The sequence below is a fragment of the Gekko japonicus genome, unplaced genomic scaffold (assembly GCF_001447785.1).
Source record: "Gekko japonicus isolate JY-2015 unplaced genomic scaffold, Gekko_japonicus_V1.1 scaffold539, whole genome shotgun sequence".
Taxonomy (NCBI): domain Eukaryota; kingdom Metazoa; phylum Chordata; class Lepidosauria; order Squamata; family Gekkonidae; genus Gekko; species Gekko japonicus.
In genome coordinates, this window is record NW_015168667.1 from 705760 (window position 1) to 717320 (window position 11561).

The following is an 11561-nucleotide window of genomic DNA, read 5'->3' on the forward strand; positions in this document are numbered from 1 at the left end:
TCTTCTTCTTCTTCTTCTTCTTCTTCTTCTTCTTCTTCTTCTTCTTCTTCTTCTTCTTCTTCTTCTTCTTCTTCTTCTTCTTCTTCTTCTTCTTCTTCTTGACAGCCAGAGTGTCCCCCTGTCTCCCAGTGCTAAGCCTGAGGGGAGCTCCACTGAGCAGCTCAGCCAATCCATAAGCTGATTCTGAAAACCTTTCTGCATCTTTCCTGCCTCAGGAGATATACAGAAAAATCACCCAAACACCTTGTAAAAATATTGATAAATACCTCTCTCTATCTCTCTATCTCTCTGCCAAGGAAGACATGACTGCATCTCCAAATGATAACATTTCACAATGATTAAAAAATAAGGATATGTTACATACTTCTGTGCTTTAAAAATTCTCCTGAAGAAAATGCTTGAAACATATTGGGTATTTGCACCCTGTAGGCTTTTTTTGTGTGTGTCCTTCCCCTGTTTTAGGACTTTACAGACTGACAAATATGTTGACTTTATGAGAAATCTTTATAAAGCCTGCTTTAAGGAGCTGTTGTGTTTTGTTGAACTGCATGCACAAAAATGCTCTGAATTACAAAATATTGCTTAAAATAATATGTTGATGAGACCAAGAAGTGTATGATGGACCTCACAAAGTTCTAATAGGGAGCCAGTCGATGACAACCTGGACATTCCATATATACTGTTCTGACCGCCTCAGAGGAAAAGCATAACACTCTCCTGATGAATAATACGTGAAGCAACCATGACTGCAGATGAGCTTAGCACAACATTCAGAACATACTTCGGGTCATATGCAATCATAAGCCAGCTTAAGATCTAAAATCACACTGCATGAAAAACTAACATAGCTGAATTGCTTGGTATATCTATATACACTTAATTTTCATTATTTTTTTAAAAAATGGGGAAAGATTCTGAAGTAGAAGAAATTAATGTTCTGCAAGACAGTACAGAATCCAAAACACCTCATGCATCCCCCTATTTTCCATTAGTACTGCCGGTTTCCAGTTCCAAGCTAAATAGTGTGTGTGTGTATACACACACATACATATACACACAGTATTACTACCTTGATCAAGTTTTATATCTAAAAAAATAAAAAATATGCACTCTTTTGCTTAGAAATGTGTTATTTTTTGCTCCAGTAAACAAAACAGCGAGAATATCCCTTCCCCCTCCATCAGTATATCAAAACAAAAAACAGCTGCTCATTTTTCTGGCAAAAAGTTTTGAAGAACAAAGTGTTTGGGGTTTTTTTAAAAGCAGCTGTTGCTACAAAAGTGATCACATGAGGAGGTGGATAATAAGTTATGCAATTTGGATTGTGGACTTTGGAATGTGGAGAGAGGAAAATGCATTTCTTGTTATTGGCCTGTTGGTGGCAGCAGAGAGTACTTCTATTTGTGCAGGGGATGATGTTGGGATAACGCTGACCTCATATGGTCAGCAGCTTGAAAACTGGGCCAGCTGAACAAATTTCTCACCTCCAGTTAGGGAGACCAAGGCGAATCTGCATTTGCATTTTTAAATTAGTTTCATGCTGCCGTGACGCCGTCTTTCTCTATGCTTGTTTCAATGTTGTTTGGAGAAGATTCTTTTAAAGCAGCGGGGAGGCGCAATGACAGTGGAGCCGCCCCGAAAGGACGATAAACATATGTGGACGTGCAAAAGTATGCTAGCACTCTTGAGGTGTGAAAACGACACAAAATGTAGACAGCTTTTTTGAAGACGGAGTCAAAAGGCTGGGACACAGGTGGGGAAGACAAATGCAGATTCAGCCCAAGTCTCCACCTTCAATGGGAGACTTCTACCCACACACTCGCCCCCACTCTGCATGCTGCCACATGGCTGGGCAGCAAGGGAAAAACGCCTGGGCAAATCAGGAAAACTGGTGTTGGTGCGGCACCACATCATGCCGGCTCAATGCCATAGAATTTGGGGTGAATCCTAGAGCACTGTCATGGTGCAGTTATGTCACTCTCTGATTGTCATGATCTGGCCTGTGCCAGTACGGCCTAGCCAGCCTAAGAGGCCTGGGTGGCAGTAGGAGGCGGCTAGGCCTCCAACTCCCAGAAGGCATTGGGAGAGTGAGAGAAGATTCTAAAGAGACCGTTAGAGTCTGTTAAGGAATGAAACCTGGGAGAGACAGTTAAGGCAGTTGCTGGCTGATGGTTGCTGGTTGCTGGAGACTCTCTGAGGGAAAAGGGGAGAAGCCCCGTCCTTTGCCTCCCTGCGGCTGGGTCCAGTGAGGGACAGGCCGGGCTTGGAGAAGGGGAAAATCCTGAGTGAGTTAGGCAGGCTAGGGCCTGGTAGTCGAACCAAAGTAAGGCATCTGCGTTAAGTTTATTTTCTTTTGGCCTTTCCCCCCCCTGTTACCCGGTTGAAGCACCTTGCCCCAATCGTTCTCCTAATAAACCCTGTTCTGCTTAATGTATTTTGGTCATTCACGCCCATATTGCTCGGTCAGCAAGGGCTTGGGAGATACCCTGGGACTCCCGAGGGACCCGAAAGTTCAGGGTGGTGGCGGCGAAAACCAAAGACCCCTCTGGGGGTCATGACATGATATTTAGTGGAAGTGACACCACACCATCGGCATGACATCATTGCCCCCGTCCCCGCCCATTCCCTCTCCCAGTGCTTTGCCAACCAATGGCCAGAAGCCCTAACCCCAATGGTGAAGATGGGCGCCCTGTCATAGAGCGTGATACTGAGTGCAGTAAATAAATCTCCCGAGAAGTATACTGCAAAGGCGGTAAAAACTTACATCTACTCAAGTAGATTCAGTTCACATTCAGCTTGCGGCCGAAAGAAGAGAGAGAAGCCTAATCTGAAGAGTACTTTATCACAAATGGCCAACTAATCCAGCATTACATGTACGGGGAGTATGAGGGCATTTTTTCTAATGGAGGGACTTGTAGAGACATGTGTCTCCATGGAACGCCATATGCAGAGAGTGAGAGGCAGGGGTCATTTCCTGCAGGAGCACACAGGAGCAGAGCAGAGCTCCGGCAGTAAAGACCCCAGGGGGCGGGCACATGCAAAAAGCCCCACCCCCTGCTCCCAGCAGCTCTCAGTCAGAGCAAGAAGCAGCCAGGTAAGCTGCAGAGACACACACCCCGTCCCCCCGGTCCAAAACAGTCCAGTGGCACCTTTAAGACCAAGTTTTATTTAGGTACAAGCTCTCCCTCCTCTGCGAGGACAGATCTGCACGTTCTCCCCCCCCCCCAATAGCTAGCAATCCAAAACAGTCCAGTGGAGCCTGAGCAGTGGGTGTTGCCTTCTGACACACATCCGGTGATGTGCAATATCTTACAACTGGTACAAAAGTTTGGTCATAATCTGATCCATAAATCTGAGAGAATCCCTTTGCCACTAGTCTAGCTTTGTATCTCTCATCACCTTTTGCATCCTGCTTAGGCTTAAAGACCCACTTACATCCAGTGGCATTTTTACCCTTAGGTAGTTCAGTGAGAGTCCACATGTTGCTCTTATACAGTACATCCATCTTGTCCTGTTTTCCTCCACTTGCTTTCTTCTGGTTTGTGTTGATGTTGGTTGCTTCTGGTTCATGTTGAAGCCTGTCCATGTGGCAGTGGTGTCCTTGCAAGGTAGGTTAGTTTCTTAGCTGAAACTCCCTTGTTGGCCAGCAATGAGCATCTGAGGTCCAGGGTCTCATCTGCCTCTGCAGACGTCTCTGGTTCCTCTGGCTCACTTGCTGGTTCAGAAACTTCTTCCTTCACCTCCTCTTCTGGTTGACCATCTTGTTGTGTATCTGGTTGCGTATGTATAGTGACTGCATCTGTTGGCTCTGGGCAATACACCAGCAGCTGGTTGTTGTTATTATTATCTCCCTCTGGAGTCGGTCATCTGTCACAGCAGCTTTGTTGTTCCTTGGTTGCTTGTTGAACCACACTACTCTGCTTGTAGCAATTTGGTTAGTGTTTGGGTCTAGAATTCTGTATCCCTTGCTCTCTGGAGAACAGCCTACAAATATGCCTTCTTCAGCTCTGGGTTCTAGTTTGGATCTCTTTTCTTTTGGTATATGAGTATAGGCCTTGGATCCAAATACTCTAATGTGTTCTATGCTTGGCTTTCCGTTATGCCATAACTCATAAGGCATCTGTGTCATTGGTTGGCAGTTAACTGTTTTGCAAGTTAACTGCAGCTTCTCCCCAGTGCCTGTAGGGAAGGACTGAGTCAATCAGCATGCATCTGACCATGTCTATTACAGAGCGATTTTTGTGCTCAGCAACCCCATTCTGTTCTGGTGTGTGCCGTACAGTAAGTCTGTGCTGGATTCCATGTTCCGTTAGGAATCCCTGCACTGATCTAGATGTGTACTCATCACCGTTATCAGACTGGATAGCTTGGGGTTTTCTGTTAGAAGCCATGGCAATGTAGTCTCTCAGCTTCTGCTCAGTTTGAAATTTTTCCTTCAGCAAATAATACAAAGAAATTTCTCAACCCAGAGTTGGCACCCCTATTTTGAACACAGAATCAAATTTATTTATCTATGCAGTTAAGATTTATATGTCATCATCATCATCAACTTTATTGTATTAGCCATTGGCCATAACAAAACATAACAAAACATAAATACAAACACAATCCGTATACATCACATTAAGTTATCCCTTCACTAACTTGCGCTGAATCCTAGGCTTAATCTTATGATTTATATGTCACAACTCTAGGCACTAGCTTAGAGAGGGCTCACAAAGTAAAAAATAAATACAATACAATCATAAGAACAACCAGGGGTCATTTCCTGCAGGAGCGCACAGGAGCGGAGCTCCGGCAGTAAAGAGCCCAGGGGGCGGGCACATGAAACAAGCCCCACCCCCTGCTCCCAGCAGCCCTCAGTCAGAGCAAGAAGCAGCCAGGTGAGTTGCAGAGCCCCCCCCCGGTCCCCCGGTCCAAAACAGTCCAGTGGCACCTTTAAGACCAAGTTTTATTCAGGTACGAGCTCTCCCTCCTCTGCCAGGACAGATCTGCACGTTCCCCCCTCCCCCAATAGCTTGCAATCCAAAACAGTCCAGTGGAGCCTGAGCGGTGGGTGTTGCCTTCTGCCACACTTCCGGTTATGCCAGGGGGTGTGGCATATGCAAATAAGTTATGCAAATAAGTTATGCTAATGAGTTATACTAATGAGCCACTGCACCTCTTTTTCTACGAAATGACACCTGAGAACAATTATACCTTATCTGCCTACAGTCCAAATCAGCCAGGTCTGAAGGCTCACCAAAACAAAACCTGTTGTCACTTGTTAAATGCTAACACAAAGAGGCATAAAGCTGTTGAAGAAGCCATACTCAGTTATTAGTGCTAGTTCTTGGCCGATGATCTATCACTGATAAGTTTAGCAAAAGACTCAGAGAGAGTGTGAATAAAATCTGACTATTTGAACATATTGAGCATACAGAATGCAATACCTGAATTTCAAAAGAATACCCTATCAGCAAAGTAGAATTTTCATTTGTTAGAGGACCAGGAGGCCTTTACAGTATAGCAGAAATATGAACGCACCATTACTTTTCCTTCTACTGTCTGGTTTATACTTACAGTTCCAAGACCATGACAATGTTAGCTTTCTCTTCAAAGGCATCTATACACTGGACGAGTTTGGGATGATGCAGACAGTTCATAATGCTGATCTCTTGCCTTATGTTTTCTTTATCCTTCGCTGAATAGGCTTTAAAAAACTTCCCTGCCCAAACTTTTCTGGTTTTCTTCTCAACAAGCTTGAAGACTTGTCCAAATTTTCCACTGTAAAATACAGAACCATTTCCATTAAATAGTCCCAAAGCTTTGAGGTTGGCACCCCGTAACTATTGCATATGCTTTTTCATGCGCTTAACTGATTAAATTTGAATCTTGTAGCCGTATGACTGAAACTTGGCTTAAAAGGTGGCTGTTTCTGAGACTGTTAGTTTGGGTGTATAACTTACAGCACTTTACACTAAGGAGACAGACTTTGATGAAAATGCAGTCTGGATCTGTGATAAGCTATCTGCACCATGGAGGGACTCTTTAAAAGTTTAGGACAGGATAAAACATGATCTGCAATGTGTGGTAAATTAATTGATCAGATTAACCCAAGGTTGCCAGGTCCTACCTGGCTGCTGGCAGGGGGCTCCAGGGTCTGTTCTGCAATCTTCTGGCATCATCATGTGACATCATCACATCGCCAACATTGGGGGGGACACGCTCTAGTTTTTGGGGGACACTCTATGGTTTGAACCCAATTTTACCACACAGTTTTGGCCCAAACGTAAAGCATCCCCCTCTGACATCGGCAACGTGATGACATCACTTCCAGGCAGGGCTATTTTTGGGCAGGAACGCACAGGAACAGAGTTCCGGCTGGCTCCCGAGTTGGCCACACCCAACAGGAACTCATTAGCATAATAGGCCACACCCAACAGCAGAAACTCATTAGCCTATTAGGCCACACTCCTGACATCACAGCTCATTGGCATATTAGGCCACACCCCCATGTTGCCACACTCACCTTTTGCTTCTTATTTTGTTTACTTTGTTTGTGGTCAAAACCCAGGGCTTTTTTTTGTAGCAGGAACTCTTTTGCATGTTAGGCCACACACCCCTAATGTAGCCAATTCCAATGAGTTTCTGCTGTTGGGTGTGGCCTATTATGCTAATGAGTTCCTGTTGGGTGTGGCCAACTCGGGAGCCAGCCGGAACTCTGTTCCTGTGCGTTCCTGCCCAAAAATAGCCCTGCCTGGAAGTGATGTCATCACGTTGCCGATGTCCTGCCCAGACCGGGGCCTGGCAACCCTAGATTAACCGACGAAAATGTTCATTCAGTTAAAAAGATGCCCCCAATGAATTAGGCAACAGATTTAAAAAATCTGATGTGAGACATCCCCTTCTCCCAAGTATGAGACAGACCCTCTTCTAGATGAGCATGCAATCGACTGATAATAACCAATCCTTTCCCCCCCTTCAAAACAATTTTTTATCTGCATATCATTCAATCTTGAATGGGGTAAATAACATCATGGGAAGGCGGATGTGCTCATACTGTCTCTGGTGAAACTCTATGGACAATCTCTATGGACAAATCTATGGACAAAGAAAATCCTCTGAGGATATTAGTTACTACTGTAGGTCCTAATTATCAGGGGTCATTTCATAGAAAAAGAGCTAGGGGAACTCATTAGCATAACTCATTAGCATATGCCACACCCCCTGACATCAGGGGCCCGGCGGTGGACCTGCAAGGCCAGCGGGAGTGCGAGGAAGCCCTGCCAAGGCCCTCCCTGGCCCCAGGCAGGCAGGGGTGGGGAGAGGCGGGGAGGAAGCAACTTACCCTCCCTCTTCTTTTGCCTCCTCCTGGCTGAATGAGGGCTGGAAGCGGGGCGGCCGGAAGCAGGGGGTGGGGCTTCGTCATGTGCCCCGCCCCCTGCACCTCACCCGGGGGAACTGTGTTCCCCCGCGTTCCCCCCTGAAATGACCTCTGCTAATTATGCTTACATTTAGTGGGACTGTCACCATGTTTTCTATCGTATCTTAAGAATTAAGTATGTGAATCTGAACATGGGTCAATATATTACTGGGTCAATATATTACTGTAATGAGTCTGTGTCCTTTTAAAGGACACAGACCGGCATTACTGTTCAGGTGAAAAGCTGCTTCTCTGGGAAGGCACAAAAGTTACTCCTGATGGACAAACCTTATGAAGGATCTTACGAAGGATAACAAGATATAACACACTTGATTGCGACGCAAGGAGGAAGCTGCATGATCTATATACTTAGCCATTACGTTGGCAGGCAAGATGCGTAAACAGAAAACAGGATATGCAGCTTACAAATGATCTTACCAAATAGGGTGCCAGGTCCCCCCAGTCACCGGCGAGGGATGGGGGGGTCAGGGTTGCCAGATCGAGGTTGGGAAACTCCTGAAGATTTGGGGATGGGGCATCAGGAGGACAGGGACCTCAGTGGGGCACAGTGCCACAGAGGCCACCCTCCAAGACATCCATTTTCTCCAGGGGAACTGTTCTCTGTAGTTTGGAGATGAGCTGTCATTCCAGGGGTCCCCATGTCCCACCTGGAGGATGGCATCCCTATTTCCCAAACAATACCATTAATGCCCTTTGGGGATTACAGCCACTGCCAATTGGGACCCTTTGTCTATAGACAAGGGAGATGGTTTAATCTCAAAGGGATATGTAACAAAGTTGTAAAATTCCATAGTGGGCAGCTGTCAGTTAGACAGGCTCCCTCATTCAAATTAAATTGGCCTTATGTATTTACTAGCCGTAAAGCCCGTGGTAGAAGCAATACGACGAGCTCTAGAAGGATATGATAGCAAGCTGCCTTCTCCCCCCCTCCCCAGACCCCAGGCCGTGGACCAGCAGAACGGCCCGCCAGTGCCTAAAACAGAATTACTACATAGGAGAGATATATGCCCCATTTCCCTTCCCAACAGTAACCCAAAGCAGCAGGTGACATCATTCTTCTGTCCTCCATTTTATTTTCACCACGACAACCCTGTGAGGCAGGTTAGGTGGAGGAAGAGTGAGTGCCCAGTGTTAAGGAGCTTTCATGGCAGAGCACAGATTTGAACCTGGATCTGGCACTCGAAGCACCACCCTGTGCCAGCTTGGGAAGCAGTGCTGTCTGGCTCCTGAGTGTAGTGCAACTGGCTGACATTGAACTCAGTGGAGGAGGCTATCAGGAGCCCTCAAGGTAAACTCTCCAGGTGGGCCCTGCCTCTGAGTTTTTGGGGACCAGGGGTCCTGTCCTTCAGGTCCGCAGATGTGGGAAACCCAGAACTGGGATGGCATTAAGGCTTCACCTCATGTCCTCCATCGGCGGTTCACCTTGCTCCCCAGGACCACCCCAGGATTCCTTGCGGCGGCGGCAGCAGGAGGTCAGTGGCAAGAGCTTCAGCGGCTCCCCACCATTCCCTCTTCTTCCCAGGCAGTGGTCCAGCCCGGGGACTCCTCCGGCAGAGAGTGGAACTCAGTCTGCCTGGGCTGCCGGCGACTCAGGCAGAACGTACCAAGTGGCTGAGCAGCAAAGGGGGTGGGAGGAGCAGTCAGCCGAGGGAGCCTGTCGGAGGAGCTTCATACCGTTTGTGTGCTTGCCGAGGTTGGCAACCCCCCATGCCCTCCTAAAGGCTGAGTTTCATTGCAGGGAGGCAGGCGTGGAAGACACAACTCTGATTAATGGAAAAGAGGAGCTGGTGGTTAAAGGGGTGGGGGAGGTGGAACCGGAGGCTTGGGGGGAAGGGGGAACGGTGGAGGTTATAGTCAGTGTCAGCCGCTGGCGGACAACGGAGCTGGCATGTGAGGCAGAGGCAGTTCAAGCGTCCGGAGCCAGGGTGGAGAGGTGAGCAGCTGGGGAATTGTCGGCATGAGGAGGGAACCGGCCGCCAGGTCCTCACTCCATTTATGTGGCACGTGAGGGATGGAGGGGGCCGCGGGAGAAGACCATAGCGAGGACCCCCCTCCCAACCCTGACGCTGGGTGTGAGCCGGAGGGAAGGAGGCCACAGCCGTTCCCAGGCCCGCGGAGAGTCCCATCCATCCCTTCCCTCGGCTCAGAGTGCACTGAGCCCGAGCTGCTGGCCGCAGCTTCTGTGGGCGGGACTCTGCAACACAGGCAGCCAACGCAGCCAGCGCCTTCTGAGTGGCAGTTCAGGCGGCCAACTGATTTTGGTGCGCATAGAACATTGCCATACGAAAATGCTTTTATATATAAGGAAGGATAGGCCTAGGCCATTCTTGTTTTCATCACAGGTATTTCTGACTCCTTCAGAAGAGACAAACCATTCACCATATAGAAATAACTGAAGTACCTATCTATAAAAAGCAACTATATTTCCCCATCTAACTGAATGAGAATCTTGTACGAAATCTAGGGGAGCCTCGCTAGCTGTGAGCAGTCGAGATTGAGATTGAACAGTTGATCGGATGATGGCCTAGCAGAGACCAGATGACCAGAGAGGTCACTACCACAGCAACACAAATCCACCCTAAACAAAGTCAGGAATACTCCTTCAGCAGGTGGGGGAAGTTGGCAAGGGAAGAACCCAAACCGGAAGAGAGTTACATAACCTGCTCAGGAGGCAAGGTAAAAATGTGCAGGATACTTAGATTCATCATTCCCAAGAGGGTCAAGATTGAAGAATTTTCCTCACTCATTCTTTAGACAACAATCTGGGAGAAGGTCAGTATTTGAAGTGTCACATGTCTGCTAGTAACCCAGCTCACCATAGATCACCCTCCTGGAACATTTACCAGAGCTGAGTCTGAATACAGCTGGCCATATGCTGTTTGCAACATAGGCTTGCCAAGTCCCCCCGGGGGGGTGGGGAAACCCCCGCCCCAGAGGCCCGTTCCCCGCCGCTGGCAGATCAGGCCCCAGGGGGAACCCCACCCCCAAAGCACGGGATGTGCCTGGCGTCAGCACGTCACCTGGAAGTGACGCAGCCACGCCGGGTGTGCCGGGGGCGGGGCCGCGGTCATCCGAGGGAAAACTATGTTTTTCCCTCGGATGACCACAGCCCTGACCCCGGCGCGCCCGGCACGCCCGCGTCACTTCCGGGTGACGTGCTCACAGCGCGCGTGCTCGGGCGGGCGCTCCCGGAGCAAGCTGGGAGTTTCTCGCTGCGGCTTAAGGTAAGACTTGGCTACCCTATTGCAACACCATATGGTCCTGCCCCTGAAGTGAAAAAACCAGCCACTCAGCTGAGCTGAGAGTGCTGCTGTATCAGCCAATTACCCTTCAGGTGGTGGGATGTCACGCTGGAGGGAAGAGGGGAGAGTCCAGTTCTGCCTCAGGAAGAGACACAGTGAGAGCTGAGGTCTGGCTCAGAAAAAGAGCAGACAGGCTGTGAAAGGTAGCTCTGCTTGGTTGTACGGCAGAGTGGCTTAGCTCTACCTCTGGGACAGAATAGAGTACCCAGTTGCTAGGCCTGTCTCTGGTAATGAGCAGACCTCATACCATTTAGGTTGAATCTGCATTTGCATTTCTAAATTAGTTTCGTGCTGCTGGGACGCCGTCTTTCTCTATGCTTGTTTGGATGTTGTTTGGAGAAGATTCTTTTTGAAAAGTACTCGGAAACGTTGAGTGATTCAGCAGGGAGTACTTTATTAGAGCAAGAACAAGACAGAAGATCCCGGCACACAGGCCGGTATATATACACAGAAACCCACCACCAAAACACACCCCCTGGTCACCCTATAGGTTATTTACAGTGGCCGAGAGTCCCATTGGCTCTCGGCCGCGGACCTGGCCCTCTGGTTGGTGCGGGCTAGGATCCGCTCCGCTATTGTTCTACAGGAACGAAGCTCTGGGGTCGTGCTTGACCGCATGGCCCAACGGTCGCGCACGTGGTAATGGCGGATACATTACACCCCTCCCCCCATAGTACAGACTACCTGCACACAAAGTCCTGTAGGTGCGTCGGGGGCTTCCGAGTCCTAGTGGAGCGGCGCGGCTCTGGGGCGCCGGTTGGGTTGGCCTCGGGAGTCCGCGGCGGAGGGGTTGGTTGTGGCGTTGGTGGTGGCAGCTCAGGAGGCTCCGGGGT

The 11561-nt window shown here is 48.6% G+C and overlaps 1 protein-coding gene across 1 annotated transcript in view; it reads right to left on the minus strand.

Annotated features, from left to right (window-relative positions):
- MYLK (myosin light chain kinase) overlaps positions 1–11561 on the minus strand; it is a 271468-nt gene that overhangs the window by 37817 nt on the left and 222090 nt on the right. Inside the window, exon 24 of the mRNA XM_015415311.1 lies at positions 5563–5766. Within this exon, the coding sequence (XP_015270797.1) occupies positions 5563–5766 (204 nt within the window). The remainder of the gene's footprint in view (positions 1–5562; positions 5767–11561) is intronic.